This window comes from Pipistrellus kuhlii, unplaced genomic scaffold (assembly GCF_014108245.1).
Source record: "Pipistrellus kuhlii isolate mPipKuh1 unplaced genomic scaffold, mPipKuh1.p scaffold_m20_p_2, whole genome shotgun sequence".
Classification (NCBI taxonomy): domain Eukaryota; kingdom Metazoa; phylum Chordata; class Mammalia; order Chiroptera; family Vespertilionidae; genus Pipistrellus; species Pipistrellus kuhlii.
The window spans coordinates 174,244,844-174,260,120 of NW_023425515.1; the positions used below are offsets into that span (position 1 = coordinate 174,244,844).

The following is a 15,277-nucleotide window of genomic DNA, read 5'->3' on the forward strand; positions in this document are numbered from 1 at the left end:
AGGCTAGATGAATAGCAGGCTAAGAGGTAAAAGACAGGACAGGAAGAGGTACTTATGAGAGTGGTAGAAAAGGTTCATAAGTACCATTTCATTTTATATTTGAATAAGTCAAAGTTAAATAAATACATAAAGGTACAGGCCAAATATCATCCCTGTCTCCCAACTATCCAGTTTTTCTGTAGACAAGCAATGGTATTATTTTATGTATCTTTCCAAAGATATCTTATGCATAGATAAGAAGATACATATACATTTTTATGATAAAACAGTATGTATAATGCCTGTTTTTATATGTTGAATAATTTTTCTGAATCAATATATGAAATACTTTATTCTTTTTTCCTTTTAATGATTACATAGACTTCCATTATATGGATGTACAATTTCATTGTTTGAATAAATCTTGTTTTCAGTCAATCTCTATTGATGACCATTTAGATTATTTTTGATCTTTCACTATTATAAATAATGTTACTATGAATAATCTTGTAAGTATGATGATGAACACATATGTAAGGATATCTGTAGGATAAATTCCTAGAAGAAGAATTGCAGGGACAAAAGTAAATTTGGCCAAATTGCTCTTTACAGTGGTATCAATTTATGCTCCCACCATGACTTAAGAAAGTTCCTCTTTCTCCACACCTTTACCCATTTATGTGTCATGAAGCTTTGATCTTTACCAATCTGATAGGTTTAAAAATGCTATCTCAAGTGAAATTTAAATTTGCATTTTTTTAAAGTGAGGTTGAGTATCTTTTCATGCATTTAAGAATTTTTTATTTTCCTTTTTTTATGCAGTAACTTTTTAACCTGAGTTGCCTGTGGTGGAGTCCTTGGAAAACTATGCAGTGGAATAGTCAGAGAGAGGCAGAATGACCCAATATTCGTAGGGAAGAAATAATCTGGAGAGATAGCCTCTAATTTCATGAAGTTTCCCTAGACTCAAATCTCTATAGGTAGTTGCCCTCATTTGTGTAAACTGAATAAGTGCTGAGACAAGGCGCTCTCATATTGTAACCAATGTTTCTTTATGATCAAGAAAGCACTGATGATGATAAAATCGTCAGGTACCATTGGGAAGAACTAAAGGGACCTCTGAGAGAAGAGAAGATTTCTGAAGATACGGCCATATTAAAACTAAGTAAGCTCGTCCCTGGGAACTACACTTTCAGGTAAATTCAGAATCCTTCAAGTTTACCCTTGACCTTTATTTTTCTTATGGGTTCTGCATTCTTACAGGAGTAACTCTGGCAGATACCACTTTAATTGTAGAGTGGCTGAAAATATAGCCTGTGGTTCCATTGGTTCTTTGAGCCCTACAGTAAGTGTGGTCACAACACAAATAACTTTTTTTTTTTAATATATATATTATTGATTTTTTACAGAGAGGAATTGAGAGGGATAGAGAGTTAGAAACATCGATGAGAGAGAAATATCACTCAGCTGCCTCCTGCACACCCTCCAGTGGGGATATGCCCACAACCAAGGTACATGCCTTTGACCAGAATCGAACCTGGGACCCTTCAGTCCACAGGCCAACACTCTATCCACTGAGCCAAACTGGTTTTGGCCACAAATAACTATTTAGGGCAAAAGCCCTTGCATAATAGATTAGGATCCACCACAGTTAGTCCTTTTCAAAGTCTTACCTGGCAGTTCTCCAGACATTTTTAGGATTTCTGTCATTAAGTGAAAGGACCCATCTTTCTTTGCCTTTTCTCAGGAATAATCTATCATGAACCTACTACCATCTTATCTTTTCCCTATGAGAAATGCTTCTTTAACTTAATATCTCAAAACCTTTACTTTTTTTTTTAATATATTTTATTGAGTTTTTTTTTTGCCCCCCTCCCTCCCTCCATACATACCCTCCCTCCTCAGAGTTTTATGTCCATTGGTTGTACTTATATGCATGTATACAAGTCCTTTGGTTGATCTATTATCTCCCCCAGATCTCTTTCCCCTCCCCACTGTAAATTGACAGTCTGCTTGTTGCTTTACTGTCTCGATATCTATCTTTTGGTTCATCAGTTTATAATGTTCTTTATTATCCATAAATGAGTGAGGTCATATGGTGTTTCTCTTTCATTGATTGGCTTATTTCACTCAGCATGATGTTCTCCAATTCCATCCAGGTTGCTGCAAATGATGAGAATTCCTTCTTTTTTATGGCAGCATAGTATTCCATTGTGTAGATGTACCACAGTTTTTTGATCCAATCATCTGCTGACGGGCACCTAGGCTGTTTCCAAATTCTGGCTATTGTAGATTGTGCTGCTATGAACATAGGGGTGCATATATCCTTTCTGATTGGTGTTTCTAGTTTCTTGGGATATATTCCTAAGAGTGGGATTACTGGGTCAAATGGGAGTTCCATTTTCAGTTTTTTGAGGAAACTCCACACTGTTCTCCACAGTGGTTGCACCAGTCTGCATTCCCACCAGCAGTGCACGAGGGTTCCTCTTTCTCCACAACCTCGCCAACACTTGTCGTTTGTTGATTTTTTTTTTAAAATATATTTTATTGATTTTGTACAGAGAGGAAGGGAGAGAGATAGAGAGCCAGAAACATTGATGAGAGAGAGTCATCGATCAGCTGCCTCTTGCACACCCCCCACCGGGGATATGCCCGCAACCAAGGCACATGCCCTTGACCGGAATCGAACCCGGAACCCTCCAGTCCCCAAGCCGACGCTCTATCCATTGAGCCAAACCAGTCCTGGCTGTTTGTTGATTTTTTTATGTTGGCCATTCTTACAGGTGTGAGATGTTACCGCATTGTTGTTTTGATTTGCATCTCTCGGATAATGAGTGACTTTGAGCATGTTTTCATGTGTCTTTTGGCCTTCTGTCTTCTTTTGAAAATATTCTATTTAGGTCCATTGCCCATTTCTTAATTGGATCATTCATCTTCCTTTTATTTAGTTGTATCAGCTGTCTGTAGATGTTGGAGATTAAACCTTTATCAGTGGTATTATTTGCAAATATGTCAAAACCTTTACTTTTAAAATATATATTTTTTTATTGATTTCAGAGAGGAAGGGCTAGGGAGATAGAAACATCATTGATGTGAGAGGATCATTGATAGACTGCCTCCTTCAGGCCCTACACTGGGGATGAAACCTGCAACCTGAACATGTGCCCTGACTGGGAATTGAACCATGACCTCCTGGTTAATAGGTCAATATATTTGACACATGGCTTATTTGAATATGAATTGTAGGATCTTTCTCTATTAAGGCTTTTTGGAGAATTTTATTTAAAGAGAATTCCTTTTGGGAACTAGTGTAAACATTCTAGAATATGATTAATTAGAGTGTGAGGCTGACTCTAGAGTAATCCTTCTTACATTTGCATAATTCCTTGTTACAAAGTACTGTATCATCCAAATACCATATATGTACATGATACTGTTCTCATTTTATATCTGAGAAAAATGAGGCTCAGTGTATTTAATAAACTGTACTGAAATGCAGATTTTCTAACCCCCATGTCAGGGCTTAGTCTACTGTTTCTTGACTTGACCCATATGTATTTTGTTTGCTTCCCAGAATGTTCTTCTCAGTCTGTTGGAGTTCTGCCTATCCTTAGGGGCCTACAGTTTTCTTTGAGGCTCTCTTAGATCCCTCCAGACAGGAGCGAAGGTTGCACTCGGTGCTCTTATGTGATGCTTACCACAGTGCACCAGCTTATTCTTGGGTGTTTGTGTTCCCTATCAGATCTGATATTAATCAGTTTTAGACACTACCAGAGACACAGTGATGAATGTCGTAGCACCACACCTACCATATAAATACATATGCAGGTTCTGACTTAGCAGCACTGTCACTGACTCAAGACTTCAGGAGAATGAAAGGTAGCTGCCATTACCAAGGTTGAAGCCTTTTCATTGGCTTAAAATGGAAAAGTGAATTGATTTTTCTTAGATTTCTAATATAGGAATTTTAACATTTATGGAATTTTACCAGGGCTCGGTTGATGTTTTGAAAAATAACTACTGGTTTTTAAACATTTACTACGTGTTTAGTACTGTTCTGAGCTCTTTACAAGCAGAAAGCCATTAAAACCTTACAAAAATATTATAATTACTTTATTTTATAGATTAGGAGATTTAGGTACCAAAAGGTTAAGTAACTTGCCTAAGATCACAGAAGCAGTCTGAGCTTTTAACCAAGGTTAAAAGCAGCATTTCAGATGGATAGGGTATCAGGGATCTATTCTTTTTTTCCAAGCCTCAATCTATGAAATGACGGGGTTGAGTTTGATTAGCATTTAGGTCCAATCTGATTCCACTCGTTTTTCCTCTACCCTGTTTTTACATGGCAGTATCTTTTCCCCAGCCCTGCGGTCAGCTGCTGTTTGTTTCTGGCATTCTGGTGTGTAAGCTAGGGACCGAGGTGAAAGTCGGTAATGGCAGCTTCCATTTTGCCACCTATTTATAACTTCCTTTTATTCTGAAATAGGAGATAAATAGTATATGTAAAAAAAAAAAACCAAAACAAAACTGAAAACAACAGGCAAACTGGAAAATAAAGAAAACTTCTGTGGATTTTTCTTCTGATGTGTGATTTGCATATCTGTTCATCTGATGTTTTTGTGCTCTTTTTCTCAAGGCTGTAATACCAAAAATCCTCTCCATAAGAAAAGGTGAGGCTGTGGGAAAACCCCACAGATGCTTGGCTCTGTCTGTGGCTGGTGGTGAGATTTAGACATATCTTTTTTTATGCTTTTTATCTTTCTGTCAGCAAAATGGAAGGAGCCCAAACCTCCTTGCTTGCTTATGCTCACATTTTGAGGTGGCAAGAGCAGCTTTAGGCTGTTCACCTGGACAGCATCATTTAGGTAACTGCCCTGTTCTTTTAAATGAACATTATTTTTCTCTTTCAAATACTGTTTCACACTGGCACAAATTGTGAGACTGTTGCATGGGAGAATTCATTTCCATCTTTGGCTCCTGTCTTACCACAGCCAGCCCTACTAGTCCATCCCAGAGGCTGTCTGCTCAGGATGGCCATTCCTGTGCGTGTACATAGCTGAAAAGGTGGGTGGGGAGAAGAGCCTGTTGCAGTTAGAGCACTAGTTAATGTAGCGTCTCTGTACCCCATAGGAATAGGGACCAGGGACTCTCTCTCAAGACCTGGTTTTGCCGAAACTGGTTTGGCTCAGTGGATAGAGCATCGGCCTGGGAACTGAAAGGTCCCAGGTTCGATTCCCGTCAAGGGCATGTACCTTGGTTGCGGGCACATCTCCGGTGGGGGATGTGCAGAAGGCAGTTCATGAATGTTTCTTTCTCATCGATGTTTCTAACTAACTATTCCTCTCCCTTCCTCTCTGTAAAAAATCAATAAAATATATTTTAAAAAAAACAACAACAAAAAACTTGGTTTCTAGGCGTGGGAGCCAGAGAACCAACTGGGCTTGCATTTTGGCTCACAGTGGGGTGCTGGGCAGTTTACTTAGCCTCTCTAAGCCACTTGTAGATAGAGATTGCTGATTGCTGTGAGGGCTAGGTCAGACCATGCTTGTACCAGTCCCAGCTTACAGGTACATGCAGGCAGCAGAGCAAACAATGCTGAATATATAATAACATGGTTATTGGGCTCAGGTCCTAACTCCACTACTTTCAAGTTACTTGACCTCTCTCTGCCTTAGACCCTCATATGTGTAAGGAGTAAAATGAAGCTAGGACTTTATAGAGCTGTTGTTCATTGAGTTGTAGACCACGTGGAACAGGGCCTGGTACACAGGGACCCCTCAGTCAGTGTTAGCTTCTAGAATTAGTCTACCCCTCTAAGAGGAATGGTAAGAACTGGTTACTAATTAGTAACCCTTCCACTGTGGTATTTCTTATTCTTGATTTTCAGTCCTCTTGTGTTTCTTCTTCTTTACTGAAACCATCCCTGATTGTACTCCTCTCTCTGCCCTGGCAGCTTGACTGTAGTAGACTCTGATGGAGCTACCAACTCGACCACTGCAAACCTGACAGTGAACAAAGCTGTGGATTACCCCCCTGTGGCCAACGCAGGCCCCAACCAAGTGATCACCCTGCCCCAAAACTCCATCACGCTCTTTGGGAACCAGAGCACTGATGACCATGGCATCACCAGCTATGAGTGGTCACTCAGCCCCAGCAGCAAAGGGAAAGTGGTGGAGATGCAGGTAGGAGGGAAGAGTTTGTCTTTTCTTGCCCAGGTGAATTAGAGTTACTGGACTGGCTCACTCATCCAAGGCTTGTTTTTGCTGTATTTGAATTACCAAAGTCAGATTTGGGCATAGAATATTTGAGGTTTTTTAAATCCACAAAGTTTAAGGAGCCTTTAATTTACATACTATCAAAAACCTGTGTCTTAAATGTTTCATATCAGAAGAAAAGACTGGATGAGAAATGGTAGTTGCTCTCGGATGATTCCAGAGAGTCAGACTACTTAGAAAGTGCAGGGGTGTGAACCTTACAGATTGGAGTAGATTGCCCAACTAGTTGGTGAGCCCTTCTCTGCAGATATTTAGTAAGAGACTGGATCTGTCACCACACAGGTGACATAAGTAAGTAAAGAAAACTGGATGGGGCTGTGGTGAACCAGAGAACCTAAGCCCTGACTAAAGGGGCCAGCTGCTCCTTAGGCCCAGCTAGTTGTGGCCAGATGGAAGTATGGTCCCATTATTATCAGGTAATATAGACCTTTATGTGAAAGTTTACAACTTTTAAGACACATAGGCCAAACAAACTGTCTGCAAGAGGCCATCAGGTTTGCCCTAAGTTATATGTAATGTTCCTGTGACGCTCGGAGTCTGTGTTTCTAGATTTGAGGCATGACTTAAAGCTCACGTTTCACTGGGTTTAGTTTAAGTATTGTGTTGGGTTTTTCTGCTGCTGAGAATCTGCACAAATCTGTAAGGGGACAGCATAGTGTGACAGCATCCGGAATTGCTGCCATGTTTTACTGAGCACTTCATTAGGATTACTGTGTAACCTTCATAGGAAGAACACTTTTAATTAATTATTTATTTATTAATGAATTTTATTGATTTTTTTTTACAGAGAGGAAGGGAGAGAGACAGAGTCAGAAATATATTATTATTATTTTTTTAAATATATTTTTTATTGATTTTATACAGAGAGGAAGGGAGGGAGATAGAGAGTTAGAAACATCGATGAGAGAGAGTCATCGATCAGCTGCCTCTTGCACACCCCCTACTGGGGATATGCCCGCAACCAAGGTACATGCCCTTGACCGGAATCGAACCCGGGTCCCTCAGTCCCCAAGCGACGCTCTATCCATTGAGTCAAACCGGTCCCGGCCAGAGTCAGAAATATAGATGAGAGAGAAACATCAATCAGCTGCCTCCTGCACACCCCCCACTAGGGATGTGTTCGCAACCAAGATACATGTCCTTGACCAGAATCGAACCCAGGACCCTTGAGTCCGCAGGCTGATGCTCTATCCACTGAGCAAAACCAGTTTCTGCAAGGAAGAACACTTTTAAAAAATTGTGTTGTTATATATTCATGGTCTTCTTTCTGCCTTTGGTCTTAGAGGCTGATCTTGGTTGGTTATCTTTGTACATTTCCCTGTATTCCCCTCCCTTGTGAGAGCTCTGATTTTATTTGAAACTGCTTCTGTATCAGAGAGGGTTGTTCCCTTTAGGGGGCGAAGCTTTTTAACAAGATGTCCCACAGCGTCTGATCCAGCATTCACTAATTTTGCTGAACTCTAGGAAGTAGTAGTCTAATATCAAATAGGTTTAGAAATCTGGGTCTCTTAGACCCAAGCAGGACTTAGCGTATGATGTTGTGACTCTGGGAGGCTGCTTTTCCATGGTCTGTATTTCTATATCCAGGGTGTTAGAACGCCAATCCTGCAGCTCTCTGCCATGCAAGAAGGAGACTACACTTACCAGCTAACAGTGACTGACACAATAGGACAGCAGGCCACCGCTCAAGTGACTGTTATTGTGCAGCCTGGTGAGTCCAGCCTTTGAGGAGCAGGCTCTTCTATTGGCTGGTCCCTTTAACCTTGGGGAGAAGAGGGTTTGGGTTCTGAGCAGTAGAAGGCACCAATCCACTGAGCCCCTGGCAGCTTCTATTGTCTTCGTAACTTCTGTTGTCCATTCCCCTAGCCCTGTGGTTAGCAAACTGCGGCTTGTGAGCCACATATGGCTCTTTGGCTCCTTGAATGTGGCCCTTCCACAAAATACCACGGCCTGGGCAAGTCTATTTTAAAGAAATTGCGTTAGAAGAAGTTTAAGTGTAAAATATTTGGCTCTCAAAAGGAATTTCAATCGTTGTACTGTTGATATTTGGCTCTGTTGACTAATGAGTTTGCCGACCACTGCCCTAGCCTCAGCTTATCCCTTGCCCTGGGCTAATGTGCCTTCAAGTATACATAAAAGGTAGAGTCTCCGCCATCCCAAATCCTGTCATGTGTCTTTTAAGGACCAGCTTCAAGCCTACTTCCTTAGGAAAGCTCTGTCATATCACTCATACCCTTTCCTTTGAACTCCTAGAGTAGGGGTGTCGAACTCAATCAGAGAAGGGGCCAAAATCTAAAATACAGCCTAAATCGCGGGCCGAATGGTTTACTGAACAGTCATAAACTGTCATTGTGATGGAAACACAGCGGAGTGCAGTGATGACAGCGTGGTGTGGGCCACATTGCAAGGCCTGGCGGGACGGATTTGGCCCTCGGGCCTTGTGTTTGACACATGTGTCCTAGAGCATTGTATTTCCCATTTAGTATGGCATTGTAACTTCATTCAGTTCTGCCATGTTCTTTCAGAAGTGTTCTATGTTTCAGTCTTCTATTCTGCATTGTGAGTTTCCTGATCACACCCCAGTACAGAGCTGTCCCACAGTGTATGACCATCTCTGGGCAGAGAAGCAGAGACCTCATGGCTTCCAGAATATATGCCCCAATTGGATCCTCTCCTTGCCCAGCTTACTGCCCGCTTCTGATCTGTGTACCTCTGTCTTCTAGAAAACAACAAGCCGCCACAGGCAGATGCAGGCCCAGATAAAGAGCTGACCCTTCCCATGGATAGCACAACCTTGGATGGTAGCAAAAGCTCAGATGATCAGAAAATTATCTCGTATCTCTGGGAAAAAACACAGTGAGTATTGGCACAAAGCCTTACTTATGCAAAGGCTCCAGACATTTGCAGAGCAAGGTTTTACTTATTTTTTTAGTGTACTTGCTGTGCCCTGATTGGGTGGCTCAATTGGTTGTAGCATCATCCCATACACCAAAAGATTGCAGGTTTGATTCCCAGTTGGGAATGTATAGAAGGTAACTGGTCTATGTTTCTCTCCCCCACCCTTATTCTTCCTCCCTCTCTTCTTCAGTCTCTAAAAATCAATAGAAATAAACAAATTTAAAAATCAGTTAAAATATTCTTAGGCAAGTATTACAAAAAAAATTTAAGTGCTTACTTGCTCTTGTTGGCTTCTTCAAGAGGGCCGTGACTGAGAAAGAAAGGTTTGCAATGCCAAACTTCAATGCTAAGAAAATGATATGTTAATTTTTGTAAGAAATAAAGAATGCTTACCATCAGCTAGTCCCCGGGTAGTATTTTGCAGTCCTGGTGCTTTTACAGGTGTAATCCATCTGCTGAAATGCATAGTTTAATTACACTTGAGAGGCAAGATAGAAGGGGTAATGGAGCAGAAAAATACTGTTGCTCACAATTAACTGGGTAAGGCTGGCAGGGGGATGGGACAGAGAATTGAAAATTCATCTACAAAATGAAAGCATTGCTCTATTACTGTATCCTTGAAGACCACAATTACCAACTACATTAGCCAGAGGCAAAAGGCAGTGACCAAATAATACTAATTAAAATGGAATCACCCGCCAAAACTGGTTTGGCTCAGTGGATAGAGCGTTGGCCTGTGGACTCAAGGGTCCCGGGTTCGATTCCGGTCAAGGGCATGTTCCTTGGTTGTGGGCACATCCCCAGTAGGGGGTGTGCAAGAGGTGTCTGATCGATGTTTCTCATCGATGTTTCTGACTTTCTATCCCTCTCCCTTCCTCTCTGTAAAAAATCAATAATATACATATATATATGGAATCACCTAATTGAACCATTCCTAGCTCTGTTTCTTTCAGCTCCTTTAAACCATACAACTGGAACTCAAAAGTAGTGAAAGAATTCCAAGGAAGAGTTAAAAGTTAAAAAGGAGCTAAATTTCTCTGTTTCCACAGGTAGCAATCATAGAATAGACTGGGTGTTTTGTTTTTGTTTTTGGTCAGGGTCATTAGAGGTGGATGGGAAAGGGCTGTAAATTGGACTACAGAAACTACTATTGGTGAGTTGGGTTGTAGAAATTATTTTTCTCAGCTCTTGTTTCTATCTTTTGGAGAACCTATTCTTTCTTCTTCAGCCCCATGTGTTTTAATTTTAAGTATTGAAGATACTAGTGATGAATCTTTTGGTAGAGTTTTATTAGCGTTTACAGCAGAAATAATGCTTATTAGCAAGCTTCTTGGGGAGAATCTGTTTCAGGAGGGGCTACTAGGACCAGAGGTCATAAGTTTAAATAGAAAAACAAAACAGGAAAGTCTACAGATTTTGTAGTTTTAAGGAAAGCTCTGGGGCATTTTGACTCTTGAGCAGGAGGAGTGTGTGTGCAGCGTTGTGCCTGGGTGTCAGCACACAGCTCACTCGCCTGCTGCAGGCTGCTAAGTGAGGCCCCAGGGGAGAAGGAAGGATGCCCGGTGTGCCGGGCCCCCTGTGGTTCCTGTGGTCCCTGTCTGGGAGCTGGCGCGAGCTTTGCTTCCAGAGCCACTAGGAAGAGGAAGGTTTTGCCCTGAGAATTCCTCTGCAGCTCTGGCCCATTTCCTTTCTCTGACTTTTCAGAAAGAGTGAGTTTGGCATATGATTAAGAAATGTGTTTTGCTTCTTTGCTGGCAAGAGCTGGACCAACTCCTGGGCCAGAAATACTTTTCAGAAACATCTCTATGAAATCATCCGTTAGATCAGAGACCTGCTTAGAACACTTTCTTCCTTTTACAAGCTGGAACAGCAAAGAGTTTGAATGTTCTAGAAGCTCATAAAAAGGATAAGGCTAGATCTGTTTGAAAACTGGTGAATGGAATTTTCTGATCAGCAGGTAGCCTGTATTGTGGGGCCAAACGACACTCTGTCCAAATGGAATATTTTAAAATTTGTCCTCACAAGGTCTGGGAAACAAGTTCATGTCTCATCTGAGGCAATAATTGTCTGCACCTGCTGAGTCAGGGACAGGAGAGCAGCAAACAGGTACATCGCCAGCCTCTGGTTTCTCTCTTTGTCCAGGGGACCTGATGGGGTGCAGCTCGAGAAGGCTAACAGCAGTGTCGCCACTGTGACTGGGCTACAAGCGGGAACCTACGTGTTCACCTTGACTGTCAAAGATGAGAGGAACCTGCAGAGCCAGAGCTCTGTGAACGTCATTGTCAAAGAAGGTACCTCCCTGCCCCGGTGGCTGCAGCCTCAGGGTTAAATAACTGAGGGTTCACCAGCTCTTGTTCGGCTGCAGAAATCGATTTAGAGACAGGGTGTGGGGAAGAAAATTGGGGTAAAGGCAGCTGATACTTGCTTTTCTAAAACAATCTTCATTGAGAGAGATTGTAAGGTGATTTTTCATTTCTTGCATTCCCTTCTCTCCCTTTCTCCTTTCCTTCGTTCTCTATTGAATAGGGAAATAATTTTTTTGTTTTGTTTGCATTTTTATTTTGCCTCTGTGCTGCTAAGACCTGGTGTTTCTGTGACTCTCCCACTAGCTACAGTGACACCTGCTGTCAGACTTCAGAATGACTCTCCTGCACTGGCTTTCTGTGCTTTTCCTGGGAACCTGCAGGCTGAAGCCAATGTGAGACAAGAGTTGATTGGCCTTGCTCTGGTTTGCAGGCTCATGATCAGCAATGGCCTCAAGAGAGGGCTCCAAGCTGACAGTAGGAAAAACCATCAGATATTATCCATATTACCCATATTTTAAAGAGAACTTGTGGTATCAGCTGGATGAAACTTAAACTCCAAGGCTTTAATCCAGCTTGAGCTTTTGTTTCCAATTATCATATACCTCCAAAGGACAGAAATGGGTGCCCTTCGGAAAGGCTGCTGTGGGAATAGAGGAGGAAACTACACTGTCCCCTCTGCTGTCTGGGTCAGAGAGTATTTCTCTCTCTATGGAACTGGAGCCTCAGGACCTGTGGCACTGGTGGCTTTAAATCTACACCTTTAGCCCTGGTCGGTTTGCTCGGGGGTTAGTGTCGGCCTGTAGACTTGAAGGGGCATGGGTTCAATTCCTGTCAAGAGCACACACCTCAGTTGCAGGCTCGATCCCTGGCTCCGGTCAGGATGTGTGTGGGAGGCAACCAACAGGTATGTCTCTCACATCGATGTTTCTCTCTCTGTCTCTGTCCCTCCCTTTTACTCTAAAAATCACTGGAAAAAATATCCTTGGATGAGGATTAACAAAAAAATAAAAAGTCGATGCTGTTAGTTGCTTGTATGGATAGACTCTAAAAACAGTTCTCCATTTAATTCCCCATAAACATCATGAAGAAGCACTTCCTTTCCCCCCCTAGAATATTATATGATTTCAATGATTTCTCTTTGCTTAGAAACAAACAAACCACCTATAGCTAAGATAGCAGGGAATGTAGTGATAACCCTGCCCACGGACACAGCCGAGCTGGATGGCTCCAAGTCCTCAGATGACAAGGGAATCGTCAGCTACCTCTGGACTCGAGATGAGGGGAGCCCAGCAGCAGGGGTAAGTGTGCCAGGTGCTGGAGAGCAACACATGTTCCAGGGGGTGCGATGGGGAGAGGGGGCTGAACCAGACGGTCTACTGTTTTAACCAAGTGGTTTCTTATATTAAACCTGGATTGCTCTCTGAAATCCAGGGAGGTTAAATGACTTGCCTAGGGTCACTCGGCAAGCCAGTGTGGCACAGGACTCGTTTCTCTTCCCTAACCGAGCAGCCAGGGGCTGCAGTGCTGCTCCAGAGCAGAAGCTGCTGGAGGTAAACAGCCCAGCTCAGAGGGCTTGTGGTCACAGAGCAGCAACTGAGTCCATGGAAGGAGTTTGTGTTGTTTTGCAAACATAACCATGTTATTCAACCCCACAGGAGGTGTTAAATCACTCAGATCACCACCCTATCCTCTTTCTTTCCAACCTGGTCGAGGGAACCTACATATTTCATCTGAAAGTGACTGATGCGAAGGGTGAGAGTAACACAGACCAGACCACTGTGGAGGTGAAACCTGGTGAGTTCATTTAGTGATGAGACTGAGTGGAATTGCTGAACAAGCCAAGCAGGGCCTCCTTCCTGAGACACCTTCTCCCCAGCATGGACAGAGCCAGTTTTTGTTTTTTTTAAATCTAGAAACCCCAAGCTGAAAAATCCTTACAGTTTGTCTGTTCCAACATTACCTCTCCTACCCACACAGGAATATGGACCTCCTCCTCCTCATCTCAGATGGAGAAACAGAAACTCAGAGTGGTTGTGTCAGAGCCAGGCCTTTGTGCCCAAGTCCAGCACTTCCTGCTGTATATGTGACTGATGGGAGAGGGTACCCTGGGGATCTGAGCACAGGAATAACTTGAGTCATGATGTCTCATCAGCACCCAAATGCAGAAAACATTTATTTTTATAAGTTGAGCCTCAGGCTTTTTCTGACAATCCAGGGAAGGTAAAGTAACTGGTGTCCTTTATATTTTTTCAGGTTTGCAGAAATAAAATTTCCTTCTTAAATAGAACCATGTTTTTATTTTGCTTTGAGGCTAATTTGGTTTAGAGAGGAAGTGAGTGTGAAGTGGGGTAGAGCTTGATAAATTTTCGAGCATCTGATGAGGAGGGATTAACTTTAAACCCGTTCTTTATTATCTAGGCCAAAACTGTGTATCGGTATCTGAGATGGAAAGGATCTTGGCAGATCTTCCAGTCCTTGTCCCATCTCTCTGAAGGACAGCACCCAAGTTCACTATAAAGTCTCTTCTGTGGCCCTAGCTGGTTTGACTCAGTGGATAGAGTATTGGCCTGGAGATTCTGGTTGGGGGCACATATCTTGGTTGTAGTCTTCTCCCTGTCAGGGCGCACGCAGGAGGCAACCAATCAATGTGTTTCTCTCACATTGATGTTTCTCTCGGTCTTTTCCCTCTCTGCTCCAATCTCTCTAAAAGATCAATGGAAAAATATGCTCATCACATTGTCCATTAATTATGTAAACTATACATCAGGACAGGCAAATGTTGCATTCAAGTGTGTGAATAAAGTATTCTGAATATTCACTGAACTTCCAAGTGTAGCACAGTCCGTCTTTAGGACATAATCAAAAGTAAAGCAATGGCTTCCCAGTTCTAAGTTGTAAAAACACCATGTAGCTATGTGAGGTGGCTCTAAGGAAATCCTGGATTCTGGGATCCTTGTGCCTGATTTCTTTTGTGTTGACTGTTTTTAAACCCACAGGGCAGATGCATTCCCATTATTGATAAGAAGTTTGAGATGGACATTGTCCCTCCCATTGTTGTAGACAAAGTACACCAGACCCTGAAAATCAGATGTGGATCAGGAGAGGTTGCTAGATAAGTCTACCCACCCTGGAGAGTTCAGCAAAGCCAGTTGAGAGGCTTTCAAAGCATGTTTCTCTCTCCCCCACTCCCTTTACTAAACCTTGTTGCCCCCCTACACCCCCACCCCCACCGCCCCCACACACCCCCAGCACATGGTGGTAATTCTCAGGTTGACGTAGGGACCAGGAATCCTTTGAAACTCCGCCATTTCTGTACGCTCTCATTCCTTCCTCTCCTGTGCCAAGGCACATGCACAGTGGTGGGTCTGTGTTACTTCTCCTTCTCCAAAGCCATGACTAATGCACATGCTTTCCAGATCCCAGGAAAAACAACCTAGTGGAGATCATCTTGGATGTCAACGTCAGTCAGCTGACTGAGAGGTTGAAGGGAATGTTCATCCGCCAGATTGGGGTCCTCCTGGGGGTGCTGGATTCCGACATCATTGTGCAAAAGATTCAGCCGTACACGGAACAGAGGTAGCTGGGCAATGAAGTGGGGGAGAAAAGAAAGACCAGCGCCTCCCCTCACCCCCGGGCTTTGTGACTGAGCTGAGAAATGGTGTGCGTAGATCCAGAAGAGTGGGTGCTTGGACCCGGAACCACTCTGGTATCCGTTTCTTTAGTGAGCTCCTCTCTTCAGCCATGTGTCACATGCTCTGCACTAGACACTGCTGCAAGGTGCCAGGGCACCAGGTCAGAAGAGGTCCATTGTGTTTGAAG

The 15,277-nt window shown here is 42.8% G+C and overlaps 1 protein-coding gene across 8 annotated transcripts in view; it reads left to right on the forward strand.

Moving 5' to 3' along the window:
- KIAA0319L (KIAA0319 like) overlaps positions 1–15,277 on the forward strand; it is a 101,781-nt gene that overhangs the window by 74,247 nt on the left and 12,257 nt on the right. For 7 of the 8 annotated variants that reach the window (XM_036446970.2, XM_036446969.2, XM_045584859.1 and 4 more), the window contains exons 9-16: positions 1,043–1,175; positions 5,933–6,161; positions 7,842–7,965; positions 8,978–9,110; positions 11,295–11,443; positions 12,605–12,756; positions 13,114–13,252; positions 14,875–15,034. In XM_036446970.2, the coding sequence (XP_036302863.1) occupies positions 1,043–1,175; positions 5,933–6,161; positions 7,842–7,965; positions 8,978–9,110; positions 11,295–11,443; positions 12,605–12,756; positions 13,114–13,252; positions 14,875–15,034 (1,219 nt within the window). The remainder of the gene's footprint in view (positions 1–1,042; positions 1,176–5,932; positions 6,162–7,841; positions 7,966–8,977; positions 9,111–11,294; positions 11,444–12,604; positions 12,757–13,113; positions 13,253–14,874; positions 15,035–15,277) is intronic. The other variant, XM_036446972.2, reaches the window with a different exon arrangement.